Below are 24983 nucleotides of genomic sequence, written 5' to 3'. Positions count from 1 at the left end.
GATGAAGCACTTAAAATGCCAAACAATCGCTGTATTGCTTAACAGCGTGCTATCAGGTTCAAAAGAAAGTCAAGTCAAGTTGGGGAGCATGCACTGGTACAGCGCTTTACCGCACCCACCACACGATGAAACAATTCGGGATCCCGGTTGGCAAACCCCCAGGCAGACACACGGTCCAGTCCCACCCTTCGGAAATTACCCTTCATCTGCCACAGCCAGGTGTTACGTGGGCGACCCCTTGGCCTGGTCCAGCCACTTGGACCCCCAACAATGAGGATCTTACGAGCCGGATCACCCTCGGGGAAACGCACCACATGGGCGTAGTGCCGTAACTGACGCTCCCTCACAATGCAGGTCATGTGCCTCATTCGGGACTCCATGAGCAACACAAAGTCAAACCAACGGTACCCAAGGATTCTCCAGAGAGACACAGTACCAAAGGAGTCCAGTCTACGTCTCAGGTCACTGGATAGCGTCCATGTCTCGCAACCATATAGCAAGACAGGAAGCACCAGGACTCTAAAGACTTGGACCTTTGTCCTTTTGCATAGATATCAGGAGCGCCACACACCCTTTTGTGGTGACCTCATGACCCCCCATGCTCTCCCAAACCGTCTACTGACTTCATAGCAAGAGTCACCAGAGTCACATGCATGTCTCTGCTGAGGTCAGTAAACCTCTCGACAAGGTCAACACTCTCTCTACAGAGACACACTGCTGATGGCCGTGCCCAAGAGATCATTGGTTTTTATCAGGACACTTGCAAGCCCAGACACTCTGACTCCTCATTCAGTCTCTCAAGCGCCCCGATCAGAGCCTCCATTGACTCCGTGAAGATCACAACATCGTCCGCAAAGTCAAGATCCGTGAATCTTCTTCACCAACAGATGCCCCACAGCTGCTGGACCCCACGACCTTGCCCAACACCCAGTCCATACAAGCATTGAACAGAGTAGGAGCAGAACACACCCCTGATGAATCCCTGAATCAATTGGGAAAAACACAGAGGGTCCACCTCCACTCTGCACAGCACTCACAGTATTAGTGTACAGGCCAGCCATGATATCCAGCAACCTTGAGGGGATCCCGTGAACCCTCAGGATGTCCCATATTGCAGCTCGATCAACTGAGTCGAATGCTTTATGAAAATCGACAAACGCTGCAAAGAAACTCTGCCAATATTCACGTTTGTGCTCCATGAGAATCCTCAGTGCCAGGATGCGGTCGATGGTAGACTTCTTAGGTGTAAAACCAGACTGCTCCAGTCGGTGGTAGGTGAGCAAGTGATCATGGATCCTATTGAAGACGACCCTAGCAAGGACCTTACCCGGCACCGAGAGCAGTGTTATCCCCCTGTAGTTGATCACCCTTCCCTTTCCAGATAGGGATGACAAGTCCCATTTTCCAGTCAGTTGGGATGATGCCAGTCTCCGAAATGGAGACAAAGATTGTTTGCAATGCCAGGAGGACAGCCTTACCACCAGCCTGGAGAAGTTCACTCCAGATACAGCAGATCCCTGCAGCCCCCACTCCCCTCAGCTGGTTCACCACCTGTGCCATCTCAGTGAGACTGGGGGGTTCACAGCTAATTGGAAGGTCAGCCTCAAGAACCGTGGACCAGAGATATCCAACGTCCTAGCCAGAGGATCAGCTTTGAACAACTGCTCACAGTAGCCAGCCCAGCGGGTCACAACTGCAGTGTCATCTGTAAGGACCGTTCCATCAGCTGCCCTGACTGCGACTCTCCGAGGAACAGATTCAGATGTGTGTAATTCTTCGATTCCTCTGTAAGCTGGACGTGGGTCACGAGACCACAGATGGTGGGTCACTTGCTCACAGATTCCTCTAACAAACTCTGAGGGCAGATAAGTTCAAAAGAAAGCTGAGCAAAAATTCAGGTTTCCACAAAGACTGTAAAGCATGAAAGACATTATTGAGAAGGGTTACGCTGTCAAAGTACCCAAAGAAAGCCAGAATTGCAGTGAAGGCAGGGTGTGGTACATACCACAGCACGTCGTGTACCATCCAAAGAAAAATAAGATTCGAGTGGTCTTTGATTACACAGCAACCTACCAGGGGACTTCACTTAATGAACAATTATTAAAAGGTCCTGACGTAACTAATACTCTCTTTGGTGCCCTTACAAGATTCAGAAGGGAGCCAGTAGCATTAATGGCAGACATTAAGTCAATGTTCTACCAAGTTAAAGTCCCAGAGAAAGACACTGATCTCTTATACTTCTTATGGTCGACAGAAGGTAACCTAAGTAATGAATTGGAGGATTTTAACATGACAGTACATCTTTTTGGTGCCACCCAGTTGTGCTTCTTATTCTTTCAATAACTTCTATGTGGATGACTGCTTAATGTCAGTGGCAAAGGAGGAGCAGCAATAAAACTGGCAAAGGAGCTCAATGCTTCAGAGGTGGATTTCATTTGACCAAGTTGGTGAATAATAGCAGAACGGTTTTATTGTCTATTCTTGAAGAAGACGGAACTCTTGAAAAAAAGACTTAGACTTGAGCCACAGTCGGCTTTCCACAGAACGTGCTCTGAGCGTCCAGTGGTGCACAGAAATGGGCAGTTTCAAATCCCAGATAAACGTACAAAACAAGCCCACTACAAGGCCTGGTATTCTGCTCAGTTTTTGAACTCTTTGGGTTCCTAGCACCCGCCATACTGCCAGCAAAGCTTATCTTAAGGGACTTCTGCAAAGATAAATGTGGGCGAGATGAAGAGGTAGACATCAAACACATTCAGAAATTGACAAAATTCATGGATGACTTACCATTATTAGCAGACTATAAAGTAGGCAGATACATCAAACCTGCACAGTTTGGAACCATAAAGTCCGCCCAAGTGCCCCATTTTGCAGATGCCAGTGAAGACGGGTATGGCACTGTCACATATCTGCTCTTGACTAATGAAGAAGGCAAAAAACATTGTTTATTCTTGATGGGCAAGTCAAGAGTCGCACCATTGAAGCAGGTCACGATCCCAAGATTGAAGTTGACAGCAGCCATTGTGGCAGTTAAAATGGACAAAATGCTAAAAGGCGAACTTCAAATGCTCTTACAAGAATCTACAATTTGGACTAAGAGCACCACAGTTCTAAAATACATTTCAAATGAAAGCACTCGATTCGACTTTTTTGCCAACAGAATCTTCGTGATCAGAGATCATTCACAGCCTTCACAGTGAAGGTATGGCGCAAGTTAATAATCCAGCTTATCAAGAATCAACATGACAAGCATAGAGGAGGCGACTGAGCCCATCAACAAACTAATCACCTCCTTTTTGGATTGGCTACACTTGAAGGAAGCAGTGGCTTGGTTTCTCAAGTTTAAAGACATACGGCAGCACTTAAAAAAATGGAAGAAAAAAAACATTTCAACTAGAAGTCAGTCAATCTAAAAGTAATCCAGAAGAACAAAACACACTCATCACAGAATACATGAAAAGGTATAAACTGACTATAAAACCAAGCCCCATTTCTCCAGAACACTTGACTAAACTGAAACAGAACTTCTCCGCCTCACTCAACTGCAAGAATTTCCAGAAGAATTAAAGGCTTTAAAGAAAAGAGTTTGTGTAATAAAGAAGAGTCAACTCTGTAAACTTGACTGAGTCATACAAGATGCAATACTGAGAGTTGGAGGAAGACTCAGCAAAGCTGCAATGCCAGAAGAAGCTGAACATCCTGCGATTCTTCATAAGCATTCACGTGTTGCTTCTCTCATATTGCAGCTCATCTACAGGTGCTGGTCATAAAATTAGAATATCATGACAAAGTTGATTTATTTCAGTAACAAGGGGGCTCCGCCCCCTGGTCGCTTTGCTCGCCTACCCCCGGCATTTTGAACCCGTGCCCGCTGGGCAGCCACGCGTGAGGATGACGCACGTTTAATACGGAGCGTTCGCCCGTGTCACTCTGGGGCCCCCCACTGTTAATACAAAGGTCTTTCCGAACTATTATGCGGTGCATTGTGGAGCACTGCGGACTCTGTGGTGTTTCTCGTTTCACTTCGAATCTCGTTTAGTTGAGCTCTTTCTTTTTGGAGCAGTGCCTGCCTTGTTTGCGGCATTTCAGACGCACGTTGTAGGCACCTGCGTTCATTAATTATATCCAGGCAGGCGTGTGTTTGTATCTCGGTCACTCGAGATGTGTCGTGTTGAATCCGTGCCTGCTTTGCTTACGCAGTTTGAGACGCGCGTTGTAGGCTTCCGCGCTTTCAGACGCGTGTCTGTACCATCTCGGGTTTGATGTTTGAACCTTTGTGGACTCCGTACTGTGTCCAGTTTCATTCTGGGGCGGAGCGTTGACTCTTTTTGTCTTACTATGTCTCCTCCTGCGCTTTCACCACACATTAGTGCCACTCACAATATGGCGGCGACGCCTGCGCCTTACGTATTATGTCGGTTTTTACCATGCTGTGTAGGCGCATTTGCCTTTTGTACTTTATCGCGCCTTCCGACGCACGATGTAGGCGCCTGCACTTTCCGGGTCCGCCTCCGCTGTGTGGTGTGGACGTTTAACTGTCGCTGTTTCTGCCTTTATATTCTGTATCTCGGTGTGCATGTGTTTCGTGCCTAGGTTTTTTTGAAGCTGTTGCATTCCAGTTTTCATCATCTGTAACTCGCTCTCCATGTGTTCGTCCCCGTTCTTTAATGCCTTTATAAAGTTTGACTTTGTTTCCTACTCTGTGTTTTATTTCTGACCTCGCTTTATCCCGCTTGCGGCATGTCAGACGGTTCGTAGTCTCTCTCGTTTTACTCTGGGCAGGGGGGCTTTGTTCTGTAACCTGCTCTGCATGTGTTTGTCCCTGTTCTTTAATCTCTTTATGACGTTTTACTTTGTTTCCTACTCTGACAGTTCGTAGTCTCTCCCGTTTCACTCTGGGGGGGGGCTATGTGTGGCATTTGCGCAGTATGTCTTTTGCGTCCACGAGCAGGTCCCTGCGTCCATATCCGGTTTACCATTCTCATTTAGTAATATGGATTCCATTCAAAAAGTGAAACTTGTATATTAGATTCATTCATTACACACAGACTGATGTATTTCAAATGTTTATTTCTTTTAATGTTGATGATTATAACTGACAACTAATGAAAGTCCCAAATTCAGTATCTCGGAAAATTAGAATATTGTGAAAAGGTTCAATATTGAAGACACCTGGTGCCACACTCTAATCAGCTAATTAACTCAAAAGCCTTTAAATGGTCTCTCAGTCGAGTTCTGTAGGCTACACAATCATGGGGAAGACTGCTGACTTCACAGTTGTCCAAAAGACGACCATTGACACCTTGCACAAGGAGGGCAAGACACAAAAGGTCATTGCTAAAGAGGCTGGCTGTTCACAGAGCTCTGTGTCCAACCACATTAATAGAGAGGTGAAGGGAAGGACAAGATGTGGGAGAACAAAGTGGACAAGCAATAGGGACAACCGCACCCTGGAGAGGATTGGGAAACAAAACCCATTCAAAAATGTGGGGGAGATTCACAAAGAGTGGACTTCAGCTGGAGTCAGTGCTTCAAGAACCACCAGGCACAGACGTATGCAAGACATGGGTTTCAGCTGTTGCATTCCTTGTGTCAAGACACTCTTTAACAAGAGACAGCGTCAGAAGCGTCTCGCCTTTGGACTGCTGCTGAGTGGTCCAAAGTTATGTTCTCTGATGAAAGTAAATTTTGCATTTCCTTTGGAAATCAAGGTCCCAGAGTCTGGAGGAAGAGAGGAGAGGCACAGAATCCACGTTGCGTGAGGTCCAGTGTAAAGTTTCCACAGTCAGTGATGGTTTGGGGTGCCATGTCATCTGCTGGTGTTGGTCCATTGTGTTTTCTGAGGTCCAAGGTCAATGCAGCCGTCTACCAGGAAGTTTTAGAGCACTTCATGCTTCCTGCTGCTGACGAACTTTATGGAGATGCAGATTTCATTCTCCAACAGGACCTGGCACCTGCACACAGTGCCAAAGCTACCAGTACCTGGTTTAAGGACCATGGTATCCCTGTTCTTGATTGGCCAGCAAACTCGCCTGACCTTAACCCCATAGAAAATCTATGGGGTATTGTGAAAAGGAAGATGCAATACGCCAGACCCAACAATTCAGAAGAGCTGAAGGCCACTATCAGAGCAACATGGGCTCTCCTAACACCTGAGCAGTGCCACAGACTGATCGACTCCATGCCACGCCGCATTGCTGCAGTAATCCAGGCCAAAGGAGCCCCAACTAAATATTGAGTGCTGTACATGCTCAGACTTTTCATGTTCATACCTTTCAGTTGGCCAATATTTCTAAAAATCCTTTTTTTGCATTGGTCTAAATTGATATTCTAATTTTCCGAGATACTGAATTTGGGACTTTCATTAGTTGTCAGTTATAATCATCAACATTAAAAGAAATAAACATTTGAAATACAGTAATCCCTCCTCCATCGCGGGGGTTGCGTTCCAGAGCCACCCGCGAAATAAGAAAATCCGCGAAGTAGAAACCATATGTTTATATTGTTATTTTTATATTGTCATGCTTGGGTCACAGATTTGCGCAGAAACACAGGAGGTTGTAGAGAGACAGGAACGTTATTCAAACACTGCAAACAAACATTTGTCTCTTTTTCAAAAGTTTAAACTGTGCTCCATGACAAGACAGAGATGACAGTTCTGTCTCACAATTAAAAGAATGCAAACATATCTTCCTTTTCAAAGGAGTGCAAAGCAAGCAGTCAAAAAAAAAATCAATACGTGCCCTTTGAGCTTTTAAGTATGCGAAGCTCCGTTCAGCATGTCCTTCAGGAAGCAGCTGCACACAGCCCCCCCTGCTCACACCCCCCTACGTCAGCGCAAGAGAGAGAGAGAGAGAAAGTAAGCTGGATAGCTTCTCAGCCATCTGCCAATAGCGTCCCTTGTATGAAATCAACTGGGCAAACCAACTGAGGAAGCATGTACCAGAAATTAAAAGACCCATTGTCCGCAGAAATCCGCGAACCAGCAAAAAATCCGTGATATATATTTAAATATGCTTACATATAAAATCCGCGATGGAGTGAAGCCGCGAAAGGCGAAGCGCGATATAGCGAGGGATCACTGTACATCCGTCTGTGTGTAATGAATGAATCTAATACACAAGTTTCACTTTTTGAATGGAATTACTGAAATAAATCAACTTTGTCATGATATTCTAATTTTATGACCAGCACCTGTATATTACTAAACCACAGTTTAATTTATGCACGGCGGACGCACCAAAGCGCATGCGCACTGCGCTGCGGCGCCCCAGACTCAGTAGGTGGCGCCCAAACAACACAACCTGTAAACTAAACTTGCTGTAATCCACTGTGCCAGCAGTCTGTGTGGCATGTTTGAATCACATAACGGTAATTCAGTAACACAGAAACAAAAACGAGAACGCATGGATAAAAACAATAAACGGAGGTTCCTATAACGCGCTTCACAAACACCAGAAGCAAAGAAGTCACGGCTCCAAAACGAAACACGGACGGCGGACACACCGAGGCGCATGCGCACTGCGCCACAGTGCCCCAGAGTCAAACCCAGCGTAACTTGCTCTAATCCACTGTCCCAGTAGTCGGTGTCAGTGGAGGCAAAGGAGTCACGGATCCAAATGGAAAGAGCTCAACGATTTATAATACAAAACCGAGCCCGTACTTCCCAGAGTCGGTACGTGGCGCCCAAGCACCACAACCTGTAAACTACACTTGCTCTAATCCTCTGTGCCAGCAGTCGGTGTGGCATATTTGAATCACATAACGGTAATTCAGTATTAAATGTAAGTTGGATTTTGCTTCCTAACAGTAAACGACTTCTACCTAACGACACAGCCACAGAACAACAAAGACGAGACCGCATGGATAAAAACAATACACGGAGGCTCCTACAACGCGCTTCAGACACACCAGAAGCAAAGACGTCACGGCTCCAAAAAGAAAGAGCTCAACTAATGGAAATACAAAACGAGCCCGTATGGATAAACACAATGGGCGCAAATATGTTTATTTAATTAAATGAACTTTCCCAGGACGCATCCACCCTCCATGATATTTCATCCCTCCAAATATCAGAGGGAACAGAAAGTGATTGCCATTCTTGGATTTGTGATTCTTTCGAGAATCGCGGGCTTGCTAGTTCATAAAGAAATCAGACATTGTGGGCACAACTATGTTCTCGCACAGTTACACCAGAAATACTGGATACCTCAAGCAAACTCAGCTATCAGAAAAATAATTTCAAAGTGCACAGCATGCAGAAGACACAATGAGAAAGCAGGGCAGCAAAAAATGGCAGATTTACCGGAAGATCACCTAGTACCTGACCAACCGCCAGTCACCAATGTTGGAGTCGATTATTTTGGTCCCTTTCAAGTTAAAAGAGGACGAAGTCTGGTCAGGAGGTACGGAGTAATCTTCACTTGTCTAACAATCAGAGCTGCACACATAGGCATTGCACACAGCTTAGACACTGAGTCATGCATCAATATGCAGATTCATTTGCAGAAGAGAAAGCAGCTACAAAAACCAATTAAAAAATCTTGACCAAAAAAAAAATCAGCAATGCTATGATGAAGAAGGAAATCAAATGGATTTTCAATCCACTATAAAGGTGGAGACAAATCAGAAGCTCAATAAAGATTCTAAACTCAATACTTTAACCAATAAACACTCGACAATGAAAGTCTCCAAACAGAATGTGTGAAATTGAGTCAATCATCAATAACGGACCCCTCACAATGACATCAGATGACCCAAATGATGTGGAGGCACTCACACCCAACTTCTTGCTGCTACTGAAGACACAACCCAACATGCCTCCTGGACTCTTCTCTAAAAATGACACTCAAAGACGCTGGAAGCAGCTTCAATACATGGCTGATTTGTTTTGGAAAAGATGGTCTAAAGAGTATCTGCCAATACTTCAAGAACATCAAAAATGGCTAACAGCAAGAAGAAATGTTGAAGCAGGGGATGTTGTTTTAATTGTAGATGAATTTGCTCCCTGCAGTTCCTGGGTAACGGGGCGAGTCATCAAGACGATGCCAGATGCCAAAGGTGTAGTCAGAAGAGTTTGTGTGCAGACCAAAACCAGCACACTGGACAGGCCTGTCAATAAACTGGGCCTGCTACAAGAAACGGCCAATGTTTGAAATAAGAAATTCTTAAATGTTTGTTTGCAGTGTTATTGCTAGTGATTTGCAAAAACCAAAGTTAGAATATAGTTAGTGGCTTTTATTAAAGTAAGATATTGTAATTGTCTCGGCTCCTGCATAATCAATTAGGGGCTGGAAATGTAAGAGCCAATCTCAGAAGGATAAATAAAGCTGTAAGCTAAAGTCAAGTAGAACAGAATAGAATGTTCTTTCACAGTTCTAGATTATGGTGTAGCCTTTCACGCCCTGTTAGCTGATATGAGATATGAGAACTTTCTTGTTAGTTGAGTTGCATTGGGTCACTGCTTTTTGCAGATGATGTTGTCCTGTTTGCTTCATCAGGCCGTGATCTTCAGCTCTCTCTGGATCGGTTCGCAGCCGAGTGTGAAGCGGCTGGGATGAGAATCAGCACCTCCAAATCCGAGACCATGGTCCTCAGCCGGAAAAAGGTGGAGTGCCCTCTCAGGGTTGGTAGCGAGATCCTGCCCCAAGTGGAGGAGTTCAAGTATCTCGGGGTCTTGTTCACGAGTGAGGGAAGAATGGAGCGTGAGATCGACATGCGGATCGGTGCGGCATCCGCAGTAATGCGGGCATTGCAACGGTCTATCGTGGTGAAAAAGGAGCTGAGCCGCAAGGCGAAGCTCTCAATTTACCAGTCGATCTATGTTCCTACCCTCACCTATGGTCATGAGCTATGGGTAGTGACCGAAAGAACGAGATCGCGAATACAAGCGGCTGAAATGAGTTTCCTCCGCAGGGTGTCTGGGCTTTCCCTTAAAGATAGGGTGAGAAGTTCAGTCATCCAGGAGGGGCTCAGAGTAGAGCCGCTGCTCCTCTGCATCGAGAGGAGTCAGATGAGGTGGCTCGGGCATCTGATCAGGATGCCTCCTGGACGCCTCCCTGGTGAGGTGTTCCGGGCACGTCCAACCGGGAGGAGGCCCCGGGGAAGACCCAGGACACGCTGGAGGGACTATGTCTCTCGACTGGCCTGGGAACGCCTCGGGATTCTCCCGGAAGAGCTAGAAGAAGTGGCCGGGGAGAGGGAAGTCTGGGCATCTCTGCTCAAGCTGCTGCCCCCGCGACCCGACCTCGGATAAGTGGAAGACAATGGATGGATGGATGGATGAGTTGCATTGCTAACTTGGACTGGTGGACCCCTTAGCAGTTTGTGATTGGGATTGGCGTACAGTTTTCTGAACGTGTAGAAATGTATGAGGGAACTTAAAGCAACAAACAAGATATAAGCTATAATAGAACTTTTCTCTATTTTTTGTGTGAACTGTTTTACTTTGAACTTTTACTAAAGCTTTTAAAAATGAAGATATTTTGTCTGTGGAATCATTTCAACGTGTCAGGCTATTACTGCAATCCCATGAAGCAAACTAAAGCTGCAGAACTTTGGTGATTTTGGAAAGACGCAGCTACAACAACTTTAAACTTTCGGTAGTGGATACCCTTTGAAACCCAGCTAATAAACTACTAAAGCCAACTAGGAACTCGTCAGCTACAGAGGCGTCAGCCATATAAAAGTGTGGGCTGATTCTGATTCTTAGTGACAACTGCCATGTGGGAATATTCTACTCTGCACACCCCACACCGCTTACCCCACGGGTGCCCCTGTGTTGGACCTGCATGCCCTGATGTGCCAGCCACTACTCCACGATCCATACCCATATTTAGAGGTCATCATACATCTACAGCCATTTGGGGGTCAATGCCCACCAGTATTGCTGTTACAGTCAGGACTGGCTTAGTGGCATACGCCATTTACAACGTGTCCTAAACCTTTGTTTACTTCAAACTCTTCTTATGCAGTTCTTCCTTTATTCCTCATTTTTACCCATCATGCCTTATGGCGCCACTCCAGAACTCATCATCTTTCCTTCTCCTATTTACAGCAACAGGGGGTGTGATTGGAACAGAGGGAAGTGAATTAGAAAGAAATGAGAGAGTGAGTGAAATAGAGAAAGAAAAAAATGGAAAACATCAAAAAAAGAAAAAAGGAGAAAGACGAATGAAAGTGGGCCAGCACTTGTGTGCCCCCTTATACACACACACGGTCACACCACCAGGGGACGTCAAGTGTCAAAGATACTCATCACGATGATCCAATCGGTAAGATCACAAACTCACATGGATGAAAACGGACACCTCAGTACCTGAACAGAAAGAGAAACATGGCCACTGTTAAGAAGGCCTTTGCTACCTCAGATCCATTCACTGCCCACTAATGAATAAAACCGTGTGGTCTAAATGTGACACAAAGTGACTCATGAAATACAAAGCAGACTGCTGAACCTCCAGCCGATGCCCACATTACGCACTGACGCATATTGAGTTCAGCTGCGATCAAAGACTTGGTAGACTCACCAGCTCTCACTTTATGTCTCGGCCTCTCCTCTTCACCGCAGACAGTCTTTAGGTCCTCTTAGTCAGACAAGTCAGCCATGCAGAGCTCAGCTGGAGAGGCCAACAAGAATGAGCAGATCAGAATGTGCCGAGTGGCTTTAAAGGCTTTGGTCATCAAGTGCCTGGAGGTCTCTTTATGTCCAAGCACAACTTATAACAGAGTTTGACTTTCCGGAGGCTTCAGACAACCGTGAAGAGACAAGCTGCAGGGTTACAGTAGTGAGTAGCTCTTTGGTAAGCTGGGCCTTGTGATGTGACCCTCAGTCTCTGTCAGTGAAAGAGCTGCCTTTTGGTCATCACACCAAACATTGAACATTACAAAAATAGGATGTGTCCCCAGTGTCTTTACCGCTCCTGTTTCTGTTGAAATTCCCCAGCCTGGTTCAATCAGCTCATAATGCTGCTGATTATTAATTAGTGTCACTCAGTTTTATTTGTTTATTCCTGCAATGTTTAATCTGCCATTTAACAGGTCAAGACTGTAAGCAGAAGCCACAAATTTAACAGTCAAAGGAAAAGGCAGGTTTGGAAATGTAAAATGTACCTTCTGCTACTGACATACGGATGTAGAAAACAGCAAATCCAAGATTAAATGAAAATATCTGCACAGGGCTGTATGTGAATGCTTGATCACTCTGGACCTAAATGTGTCCACCAGCTCACCGTCTGCTCACTGCTGACCGACACTTCCATTTCACAACGGTCTGTTCTCTAATCCAGATCTCGAAGAGCAGCCAAGGTCAGCACGAGATGACCTCAAGCAATACATTCATCCAGAGGGCAAGACAACATGGTTATGAGCCTGTAGAGTCTGAATGGCTGCCAATGTGCAGATGTGATGTGCACCTGAGTGACCAGAGAGAGACCAGTGGATTCATGAGGTCAGACAGTGAGGATGGAAGCAATGGATGAGTTGACATAGGGGAGAGAAGAAGGAAGCAGGGTTTAGGTCAGCAGTGAAGGGCTGTAATAAGTACATAAGTTTAATATGTCACTGTGCTCTGCGCAAAAACTATTTTATAAATCCACTCACATGTATAGCTAACACAAAGCCAGATTTAGCACACAGGGGCTCAGCATTTAGAACTGCTAGGCAAGCATTAGAAGACAAGAAAGGGACAACAGCGAAATGGGCATTGTACTATTTGTGTGTGACAGAGTCAGCATGATATTGGATCCTTCTCTTTGCCTTGTTTGGCATGGCATGATTTACCTAAGTAAGGGCCAGCAAATGGAGAAAGGGTATAAAGCTTTGGAACATTGCCTGGCACACCTTTGAAGCTGAAGGACGGATGAGAGATAACGTTATCTGATCCTGAAAATCCTTCCAGCCCAGCGACAAAAATGGCAGACTGTATACATCGAGATCCCACTTTGATAATAGTCTTGCTATGGCTTCCTCGTTTGTTATGCAGTGTAAATAGTCATTAAAGAAAGCTGTTATTTTCTCTTATGTGATTTCTTACCGCCGTTATCACTATGGGAAGGGTGTCGCCTTTTAATATTATATCTATATAGTTTTGGGTTACTTAAGACGCTGCAATTAAAAAAGAACTTATTCCAACCAGGGAACTATCACCCCCTAGAAGAAAACAATGGTGTAGTCGGCAGGATTGTGGCTAAATTAATAACCCTATAATATTTATAATGTGTCATATATATATATAAAATACGATTCTGATAATGGCGGCATGGAGGGTCTCGGTTAAATATTAAAGTTACTGGGATGGTCGCGCGCACAGTCATGGACTCCTGTGGCCGAGTTATACTACTCTAAATGCCTGGCCCTAACTGGAAGGGGATTTTAATCCCGTGAAAGTGCAAGAGGCGGTCATGAAACACGGGTTACAGTGCAGGGGCACTAAATAAAAACAGATAGCTGCCAGTGAATTGTGGTAGCTTCTGCTAATCGCATTATGCGGGTTGAACATAAAAGTCCAAAGTATGACTATAAAATGTGGGAATAAATTAAAAAATAGACAAAACTAAGACAGACACAATAAATTATAAAACAACAGTTTTAAACTTATAGACACGAGAGTGGTGGTCCAGAATAAAGCGAAATGGCACCTGGGTGGACAACACAGATTAATCAACTGCCGTACGAATGTCCAAAACCTGCCAGAGAAGTAAATGCCGTGTTGGAGAAAACTGTTATTAAATAAGTTACACCGTTAGCCGTTAGAAATAATATTTTGTAAAGCTATGAAGAACTGCGCGTTATTAAGAGTACGGAGCACAAAGCAGAGCAGCGAGCGGAAGCACGGAGCAGCGGCGTCTCCCAAAGGCATGTAGCCCTTCACAAACACCCAAGCAAGTTCTTCTGAAGTAAAGCCGGCAGCTGACCAGTAGAAATAACCGGCAGTGAGAAATTAAAGTCAATCTCTCAGCGGGTGGTGGAAACTTAAAGCCGACAGTCTCTAAGTGATTCAGCTGAACGCGGAAAGCACTTAAGTTACTTCAAAAAACGGAGAAGATGACATCAATACTAAACGTAAGTTCTATCTGCTCTCTGCCCGTTGGGGGCACATTTATATGTTGTGTGTCCTGTTCAGGTTTTCCAGCTGACATTGTAGACAGCTTCACCTGCCAAAAGTGTTTAGTTAATTTAGAGTTGGTCATGAAAATACGCGAATTGGAGGACCGCATTAGGAATCTGATAGCGATTAGGCAAACCGAAAATTGGATCGACTCGGTTTGTTTAGACAATTCGGCTACTTCTGATTCGGCTTCAGTCTCTCCTGGCCCCACTGTAGTCAGTGCACGGCCAAAGTCAGCAGCACCAATTCAGCCACAGGGCGAGTGGGTAACAGTAAGACGGGGGTCTAAGAATCCAAAATGTAGTCCCCCGGCACCCAGGTCACCAATTCGGACCCAGAACAGATTCTCAGCACTCCGCAGCGCGCCTGTGGAAACTGAGAATAAGAAAGTGCTCATAATTGGCGATTCCATAGTGCGGAATGTTAGAATTCTAAACTGTGTTAAACCAGCAGTTCATGTTAAGTGCCTCGCAGGGGCCGCATTGGACCGTGTCGCCGACGATGAAGTATCTAACTTATTGCTGCATGTCGGCACTAATGATATTTATTCACAGCAATCTGAGGTATTAAAGAGGAACTTCATCTCTCTTTGCATCAAAGCTAAAAGAAAATGTCGGAATTTAGTTGTATCTGGCCCCTTACCAAGATTATATAGAGGGGATGTGATTTATAGCAGATTGCATTCCCTTCACTGCTGGCTAGAAACCTGGTGTGCAAACAAAAGCATAGCGTTTGTGAACAATTGGGATGATTTTTGGGAAAGGCCTGGATTTTTCAGAAGAGATGGTCTTCATCCTAACTGGAGGGGATCTTATGTATTATCCCAAAATATGGCAGCAAAACTGCCTGGTTGACTGATTAGAGCACCATCCAGGCCGCAGTCATGTGATCCTAAATCACAGGCTGTTGTTTATCCCACCTGTTACTTTCCTGAAGCTGTTACCCATAATCCTTGTCTTGGGGCATCCAGTAAATTTAGTCTTGATACAAACCTTAAATTAATTGATAACCAAAAAATAAGGTGTATAATTAGACCAAGGGATAAAACCAGACCCTCCACCAGGGGCATCTGTAATAGAAATTTACTACATATTAAAACAAAAAGAAGCATACAGCTTTAAATGCTGCTAATTGAACATTCGCTCTCTTGGCACTAAAGCTGTTTTGGTAAATGATATTATATTAAGTACAAAATCTGATCTGTGTCTTCTCACTGAAACCTGGCTTAGTAAATGTGACACTGTCCCCCTAGCTGAGGCGTCACCAGATGGCTACTCGTTCCTTCATAAGTCTAGAGATTCTGGTCGAGGAGGGGGCCTTGGAATAATTCATTGTAACAAAATGCAAATCACTTCTAAAAATTTAGGCAACTTTACATCCTTTGAGGCATTCATTTTAAATATTAAAACAGATTCCAACACAATTATAGTGCTAGTCTATAGACCACCAGGGCCATATTCATTGTTCATGTCTGAATTTAGCAACCTTTTATCTGACTTGGCTATAAATTATGATCACGTAGTACTGATGGGAGATTTTAATGTACACATTGATGTGGAAACTGACACTTTTAGCAAATGTTTTACTTATTTGTTAAATTCAGTAGGATTTTGTCAGAATGTCAAAGGTCCAACTCATAATCATAACCACACATTAGATTTAATTATAACTTACAAAGTTGAAATTCAAAATTTAATTATTACTCCATTAAATGAAGTTATTTCTGATCACTATTTAATTACATTTGATTTAGTCCTGCCCTTGCCAACACACTCCCAGATTAAAACAAAGACAGTGCGACATCTAGATTGTAATTCTGCTTCAAAATTTATAGATACTTTGAGTAAGTCGAGTGTAATTGTGGAAAACCATTTAGATCAGTTAACATCAAATGTAAACACAGAAAACAATTTAGATGAGCTAACATCACATTATAATGTGACCTTGAGAGATGCTCTGGACACAGTGGCTCCCCTTAAAACAAAAGTGATCAAAGCACATAGAAACTCTCCCTGGTTTAATGAAAACACTCGAGCTCTTAAATTAGAGTGTCGAAAACTGGAGCACAGATGGAGAACAACAAAGCTACAGGTCTTTCAAATTGCATGGACAGAGAGTGTTAATAAATATAAAAAAGCCCTCTTTAAAGCTCGGTCAGAATATTATTCTACATTAATAGATAGCAATAATAAAAATCCTCGGGCACTGTTTAGAACAGTGGCTAAATTAACAAATGGAAATTCAGATCAACAGTGCAAAATACCAACAGACATTAGCAGTACAGACTTTATTAACTTCTTCAATGAGAAAATTAAAAATATAAGATCCCAGATCTCTGCATCACAGTACAAACCAAACACTAGCTTAGCAGACCCTGTCTCACATTGCACTCAGCACTTTAGTAATTTTAATCATGTAACTGAGCAGGAAGTCTTAACTTTAATTTCTAAAATGAAGCCCACTACTTGTTCCCTAGATCCAGTGCCAACAAAACTAGTAAAAAGTGCAATGGATGTTCTTGCAGCGTCTATCCTAAACATTATCAATAGTTCATTATTGCATGGCACAGTACCAGATGCACTAAAAGTGTCAGTCATTAAACCATTACTTAAAAAGTCAGACCTTGACCCACATATACTTAATAATTATAGGCCTATTTCAAATCTACCATTTCTCTCTAAAATACTAGAAAAAGTAGTCGCCAGTCAGCTTCAGACACACCTTATGCATTACAATTTATTTGAGAAATTCCAGTCTGGTTTTCGCACTGGTCATAGTACAGAAACGGCACTAACACGGGTTGTAAATGACATTCTGATATCCTCTGATGAAGGAAACTCCACTGTGATGATGTTGTTGGACTTCAGTGCAGCATTTGACACCATCGACCATTCTATTTTACTGCACAGGCTAGAAAATGATGTTGGGCTTACAGGCACCGTGCTCGCTTGGTTTAGTTCTTATTTATCAAATCGATTCCAATATGTACAGAAATGTGCTGACAGGACTCCATCATTATACACAGAAGTTCAATATGGTGTCCCGCAGGGCTCAGTACTGGGACCTTTACTGTTTTCACTTTACATGCTTCCACTGGGATCTCTCATTAGGAAACATAATGTTAATTTTCACTCGTATGCAGATGACACCCAGTTATACCTTTCATTTAAATCAAATGAGGTTTCTCCAATGTTGTCTTTAATTAGTTGTGTTAGTGAATTAAAGGAGAGGATGAATAAGAACTACTTGTCTTTAAATACAGATAAAACAGAGATGTTAATTGTTGGAGGGAATGATGCTGATCACAACAATATTTTGTCATCATTTAACTCAGTTGGAATCCCAATTAATTTTACTGAATCAGCCCGCAATCTAGGAGTTATCTTTGACTCTAGCATGTCATTTAAAGCGCATATTACAAAGTTGTCCAAAACATGTTTCTTCCATCTTAAAAATGTTAGGAAATTAAGGCGCTTTTTAAATAAACAGGATTCTGAGAAATTAATTCATGCATTTATCTCTAGTAGGATTGACTACTGCAATGCGGTGTTCACTGGATGTTCAAACTGTTCTTTATACAGCCTCCAGTTAATCCAAAATGCGGCTGCGAGAATTATTACAAGAACAAGAAAATACGAACACATAAATCCAGTTCTTAAATCCTTACACTGGCTCCCGGTTAAGTTTAGGACAGATTTCAAAATCCTTCTTTTAACATATAAAGCATTAAATGGTCGAGGTCCGGCTTACTTGTCTGAACTTATCATGACTTACAAACCTGAGCGCACATTAAGATCTCAAGATGCCGGTCTGCTTATGATTCCAAGGATTAATAAAATAACAGTGGGAGGTCGAGCTTTTAGTTACAGGACCCCTAAACTGTGGAATGGTCTGCCTGCTACTATAAGAGATGCCCCTTCGGTCTCAGCTTTTAAATCCCGGCTGAAGACTCACTACTTCAGTTTAGCACACCCTGACTAGAGCTGCTGATTAACTGTACAGACTGCATCTCTGTTGTTAGTCATTAGCACTTAAACATAAGTAACATGACAGTTATAATTGGATACTAACCCTCACTTATTCTGTTTTTCTTCTCGGTACTCAAATGTGGCACTTGGTGCCATGGCCCACCTGCCAAGTTGTTTTGCCTGCCTAAGGAAAAGTCATCCCAGATGGAGGATCGCAGGAATCGTGGGAAAGAGGGGTCCTTTCATCGGATTGGCTGGCCCAGCACTGTTTCAGCCGTGGAATGGCCAAATGGGGGAGGCAGCTTGAAGGATGAGGTCTCCAGCACTTACACAAATCCAAATCTTATTATGGGATATATCATCTACTGTTAAATTCTGCTCTGTACTTCTAAAATTTATATTTTTTATTTCTTACTATATTGAGAAATTGTTCTGTGTACTGTACTGTATTGTATTGTATTGACCCCCTTCTTTTGACACCCACTGCACGCCCAATCTACCTGGAAAGGGGTCTCTCTTTGAACTGCCTTTCCTAAGGTTTCTTCTATTTTTCCCTACTAGGTTTTTTTTGGGAGTTTTTCCTTGTCTTCTTAGAGAGTCAAGGCTGGGGGGCTGTCAAGAGGCACTTCCTGTGTGATTTTGGGCTATACAAAAATAAACTGTATTGTATATGTTTATATGGTTATTTTTATATTGTCATGCTTGGGTCACAGATTTGCGCAGAAACACAGGAGGTTGTAGAGAGACAGGGACTTTATTCAAACACTGCAAACAAACATTTGTCTCTTTTTCAAAAGTTTAAACTGTGCTCCATGACAAGACAGAGATGACAGTTCTGTCTCACAATTAAAAGAATGCAAACATATCTTCCTTTTCAAAGGAGTGCGCGTCAGGAGCAGATAATGTCAGAGAGAGAAAAGCAAACAGTCAAAAATCAATAGGGCTGTTTGGCTTTTAAGTATGCGAAGCACTGCTGGACAAAGTAGCTGCAAGGAAGGGAACAAGCATTTTTAGACAATCGTCCGTATCCTCTAGGCCAGTATATGAACAGCCCCTCGGCTCACACCCCCTCCGTCAGAGAGAGAGAGAGAAACAATCAAAAATCAATACGTGCTGTTTGATCTTTTAAATATGTGAAGCACCATGTGGGAAGCATATTGCTTGCAAAGCAGCCACATGTAAGCCCAGCAAAGAAGGGAGCACTGTGAAGGTAATCTTTCAGCGTTTTTTGAGGAGCGGCCGTGTCCTCTAGGGGTGCGAACAGCCCCTGTGCTCACAATGTATTTGAGGAGTTTTATTTAATACATAATACACGCTGTGGTTGGGTAGCTTCTCAGCCATCTGCCAATAGCGTCCCTTGTATGAAATCAACTGGACAAACCAACTGATGAAGCGTGTACCAGAAATTAAAAGACCCATTGTCTGCAGAAATCCACGAACCAGCAAAAAATCCGCAATATATATTTAAATATGCTTACATATAAAATCCGTGATAGAGTGAAGCCGCAAAAGTCGAAGCGCGATATAGCGAGGGATTACTGTATATACACTGAATTCTAATGATTTGTATAATGCCATGTTAGGATGTGCTAATTCTTTAGCGAGTTCACCTTTAGAGGAGCTCTGTATTACCACGAGAATCACCATATAGCAGTTTACCTAGAAAACCCGGACAAAGCGGTATAGATGCAAATAATTTAATTACCATTTCACCAAGAGATGTGTACGGTATTTGATCTACAACAGAAGATTATAGACTACATAAAAATCTACACAAAGCAGCATAAATGCAAATAACTTAATTACCATTTCAAGCTACCGCAACACTCTACGCAATCCTTAAATATGGCTCTGCTAAATATTAGAGACTTTTTACATTAACGATCAGTGATCAGAAAATCGACTTTCCCTCAATAAGCGAAACGTGGTTCAGCTCAGACAGTGCAGAAGTGTTAACTGAAACAGCACCCCTGAATTACAGTTTTATTCATTTGGTTCGCCAGAGTGAAAAAGGCGGTGGTTTAGCGTGTTTTTACTCAAGCCAATTAAACTGTGAAAATGAGTTTTGCTACCTTCACGTCTTTTGAGTATCTTGCCGTGGTTAATCAAGGCGTTTCCCAGTCTCTCATATTGACACTTTATAGACCTCCTAAAAGTAATGTGTCCTTTACTGTGGAATTCTCAGACTTTGTATCTATAATAACAACTAACTAGGACAGGTTTGTAATTGTAGATGATTTCAGTTTTCATGTGGATGAGTAGAGTGACCCGAAAGCAAGAGAATTCCTGAACTTACTGCACTCCTTGAATCTCAGTCAGCACTTCAGGCAGTCCACACATAAGGGAGGACACCCGCTGGATTTAGTGATTTCAAAAGGATACAAAGCTGACATGACGTTGGTCATGGATATCGGACCATTTCAGAATATTAGTTAATGTAGAAATACTGATAACTACAACTAATAAGAAGCTTATTCTTAAAAATATATTATTTTGATACATCTGTAACTTCAATGCTAATATTCTAAACACTCAGTCCAATCGTTTTGCTAATAGTGTAAACAGTACGGTGGAAAATTTGAATGCTAAAATGAGAGCCGCTGCTGACATGGTGGCACCTGTTAAGAAATCCTGCAGCAATAAAATACCTTGAAGAACCCAAAGAGAACTTGCCAGAGAGCTGAGTGTAAATGGAGAAAAACTAAACTGACAGTCCACTATGAAATATGGAAGGCAAAATTAACTGAATATAACAACACCGTCCACCATGAGAGGTTGTCCTTTTTCTTTAAAATTATAAATGATAACACTAATAATCCAAGACTTTTATTTTCAATTATACTATAAACTGGTTTAAAAGACTAAGTTAAACTTGTGAGGCTTTTGCCATATTCTTTAAACACAAAATAAGGGGTCGTTACATTGGTTATGCAGGTCATTCAGAATGAAATAATCCTCACTCCATCCTATATCTTGGAAAGCCTGTCCCTGCCTACACTTCAAGTCATAACCTTAGATCTTTGAATGGAGGTCTGCTTAGAAGTCCAAGAGCCAAACTTAAAAGAAGTGGTGAGGTGGCCTTTTGCTGTTATGTAACCCAAGATCTGAAATACTTTACCAACAGAAATTTGCCAGGCTAATATACTGGAACATTTTAAATAAGTGCTAAAATCCGTTATTTTAATTTGCCTTTCTCATAGCTATGTTTCAGTTGTATTCCTGATAAACTCTATGGGCAGAGAATTATCATATTCCTCAGGGAACTGCAATCAGTGCTAATATCCACCATTTTCTGCTGTGGTAGCGATCTGTGCCACCACCACCTGATCAAGGCACCATGCAGCCCCCTGAGACGACGGAATGAAGGTGGGGGTCTCAGCTGTCCACAAGACCAACTTTATCAAATCCTATCCTGTGAAGCCTGAAAACTAAGAGGTTTCATTTAGGAACATTTATGTTGGGTAGAATGCCCACCTGGGGTTGGGTGGATTTTTGGCCCCCTTGAACCCCTGAAGATTTTGTTTTTTTCCACAGCCTAATTGGAGGCCATTTGACCGTACCTTGTTTTGTTGTTATTTATTTCTTTAATATTACTGCTTAATCTTAATTTTTTGTTATTAACATTCTTTTTGTATTGCACTTTGAACTACACTACTGAATGAAAATATGCTGCAGAAACAAATGTTGTTAGAACGTGGATGGACTTTCTTTCTATGGCTTCCTTAAGCTCATGCACCTCATTAAACTCAGATTTAAGGTTTTCTATTGCATAGTTTTGAACATTGGTTATTCTATGTACACAAAAATTCCATAGTTCAAGGGTCTTTGCTTTAAAAGTTTTAGTGAAATTCAAAGAAAACACAATTCACACAAAAATAAAAACAGAAAATGATATCCGACACATACACTAATTCACCTCAGATGTTTCATTTTAAGGATTGCACACCTTAGTTGCGTTTCTTTACATTAACACAGTCCTGGTCAATAATGCTGTTAATCACAAGCATTTAAACATTCAGTAGAACATGCAGCCTCCAGAAAGTTTCATTTGAATCTGCCTAACAGTCCGTGCTTCTGTCTAACGGAGAGCATTTTGCTGAAGTGTAGCCGGAGTATCAAGAATGTCTGTTAATATGCTAATTACATGGAATGAAACAAGAACCTTCCATTATCTAAGCAGCTACTGCATCTAAAATTAACATTCTTTTTTACTTAAGAAAATATGTGTGCATTAACCTTTTACATTTACTTATTTGGCTGACACCTCTTATCCAAGGTGATACAATTGGTTCCATTTTGTTTGGTTTTCCAGTTGAAGCCCAGGCAGGTGACCTGCTCAGAGTCACACAATGTCAGTAGCGGGATTTGAACCCACAATCTCAGGGTTTGAAATCCAAAGCCTTAACCACTACATCTCACTCCAGCTTGGCTCTTACGCCCTCCAGCTGACTCCTTCCAGTATGAAGTCCACAGCTCCTTGAGAATCGCTTATCACATTCGGTACAAGTCTTCTCTCCACGGTGGATTCTCAGGTGTCTGTGGAAATTCTTTAAAGGTGAGAATCCTTTACCACATCAACAGCAGTAATACATTACTTCTCCAGTAACAGCAGCCTTCACAGCCATTCAAAAAATTCAAATTGAAGAATCTTTTGCCACGTTCAGAAGAGCAATGTGGCTTTCCTCAGGGTTCATTTCTCCACAATACTTTTTATAGTTTGCAAGCTTTACGGACAAGAATGAATCTCTCCGTGTCTTCATGAAGTGATATTTTTTTAGGTGATTTTTGCACTGAGACACTTATTCTCTTGGATGTGCTGCCAGGGATTGGCGTAGTACTTGCATTGTGCTTCGTTTTCTAATTCAGTTTTGGAGTTTTTTTTTTTGATAAGGCCTGTTGATCCTAGCACCACTGGCACAATCTTTGTTTTTATAATCCACAGCTGGGTTTGCCTTCCCATTCAGAGGGCACAGTAATCATTTGAGACTGAAACTTTAATGGTTTCTGTTTTATCAGATTGTTTTTCACTGAAGGCTGTGTCTGGTTTCTAAGTATCTATTTTTATTTATTTTTTTGGTGTGTCTTAAGTAACTAAACCTTCTGGCGTGAGGTCCAAATGCATTTGTGGTCCTGGTAAGGTGCATTTATTTGCATATTTTCCAGTGAAGTAATCTGGTGCCACTGCTGTGTCTCTGTGTACGTAACCTTTCTGCCGTCAGCACCTCGCAGCCTTTTCTCCAGCGTGTATTCTTGTGTGGCTGTTGAGATTGCTACTGTAACTAAATCTTTTGCCACACTCAGAACAGCAATATGGCTTTTCTCCAGTATGAATTCGCATATGTAGCCGAAGACTGCTGTGGTTGATGAATTGTTTGCCACATTCAGAACAGCAATAAGGCTTCTCTCCTGTGTGAATTCTTCTGTGGTTCTGAAGACTTTTGTTAAGGGTAAATCTTTTACCACATTCAGAACAGCAATATGGCTTTTCACCTGTGTGGATTCTTGTGTGGCTGTGAAAAGTGCTACTGTAACTAAATCTTTTGCCACATTCAGAACAGCAATACGGCTTCTCTCCAGTATGAATTCGAGTATGCAGCCGAAGACTACTGTGGTTAAAGAATTGTTTGCCACATTCAGAACAGGAATATGGTTTCTCTCCTGTGTGAATTCGTTTGTGGTTCTGAAAGCTTTTGTTGAGGTGGAATCTTTTACCACATTCGGAACAGCAATATGGCTTCTCTTGTGTGTGAATAAGTATGTGCTTCTGAAGACTGGTGTTAAGGGTGTATCTTTTTCCACACTCAGGACAGGAATATGGTTTCTCCCCAGTATGAAATTGCATGTGCTGCTGCAGGCAGCTGAAGCTGGAGAATTGCTTGCCACATTCAGAACAGTAATATGGCTTCTCTCCAGTATGAACTCGTGTGTGTCTCTGCAGACTGCCACTGTAAGGGAATCGTTTGCCACATTCAGAACAGCAATATGGCTTCTCTCCTGTGTGGATTCTTTTGTGGCTCTGAAGTGCGCTACTGAAAGTGAATCGTTTGCCACATTCAGAGCAGCAATATGGCTTCTCTCCCGTGTGGATTTTCTTATGTCTTTGAAGACTGTTACTGTCAGAAAGTTGTTTGCCACATTCAGAGCAGCGATAAGTCTCTCCCGTATGAATTCTTATGTGTGTCTGAAGACTGCTGTTACGGAGGAATCTTTTGCCACATTCAGAACAACAATATGGCTTTTCTCCAGAGTGTATTCTCATGTGGCTGTGAAGAGTACTACGGTAACTAAATCTTTTGTCACATTCAGAACAGCAATATGGCTTCTCTCCAGTGTGGATTTTTCTGTGCCGTTGAAGACTGTTACTGTCAGAAAGCTGTTTGCCACATTCAGAGCAGCAATAAGGTTTTTCTCCAGTGTGAATTTTTAGGTGTTTCTGAAGAAAGCCATTACGACGGAATTTTTTGCCACATTCAGGACAGCAATATGACTTTGCACTTGTATGAATCGACTTGTATTCTTCACCATCAGATTTATTTATTCTTATTTTTCTGAGTTCTTGGCTGGTATACATATCCTCAGGGTTATGTTGTTGATCAGTATTGATGGCTTGTATCTTTGTTACAGGAACAGAACTCCGCTGTGAAGTAGTCAGGGTCGAACTCTCAGACTCTCTTGTTGGTTTCTTTATCTTCTCATCGTCCTCTTTGTGTTGCAGTCTGTACTGAGGAGAAGGCTGAGCAAATGAAAATGTGGTGAGGCCGACAGTCTCCTGGAAATCTGCAATAACACAAAGAGATTAGTTTAATGCTTTTAATCCTTGTTTTCTTGTCCCACTCATTTCTATCTTCCAAATCGTGAACAGGACCCTGCAGTGGATGCGAGAATTTCAATGATGGACTCAGCCCCAG

The 24983-nt window shown here is 42.6% G+C and overlaps 1 protein-coding gene across 1 annotated transcript in view; it reads right to left on the bottom strand.

The window, feature by feature from the left end:
• Nucleotides 1–22935: 22935 nt before the first annotated feature.
• LOC114641464 (gastrula zinc finger protein XlCGF26.1-like) overlaps nucleotides 22936–24983 on the bottom strand; it is a 42225-nt gene continuing 40177 nt past the window's right edge. Inside the window, exon 3 of the mRNA XM_028790494.2 lies at nucleotides 22936–24852. Coding sequence (XP_028646327.1) covers nucleotides 23291–24852 — 1562 coding nt within the window. The 3' untranslated portion in view covers nucleotides 22936–23290. The remainder of the gene's footprint in view (nucleotides 24853–24983) is intronic.

The sequence above is a fragment of the Erpetoichthys calabaricus genome, chromosome 4 (assembly GCF_900747795.2).
Source record: "Erpetoichthys calabaricus chromosome 4, fErpCal1.3, whole genome shotgun sequence".
NCBI classification, from domain to species: domain Eukaryota; kingdom Metazoa; phylum Chordata; class Cladistia; order Polypteriformes; family Polypteridae; genus Erpetoichthys; species Erpetoichthys calabaricus.
The sequence above is the reverse complement of the archived record's forward strand: the minus strand, read 5'-3'. Positions and strand labels throughout refer to the sequence as shown.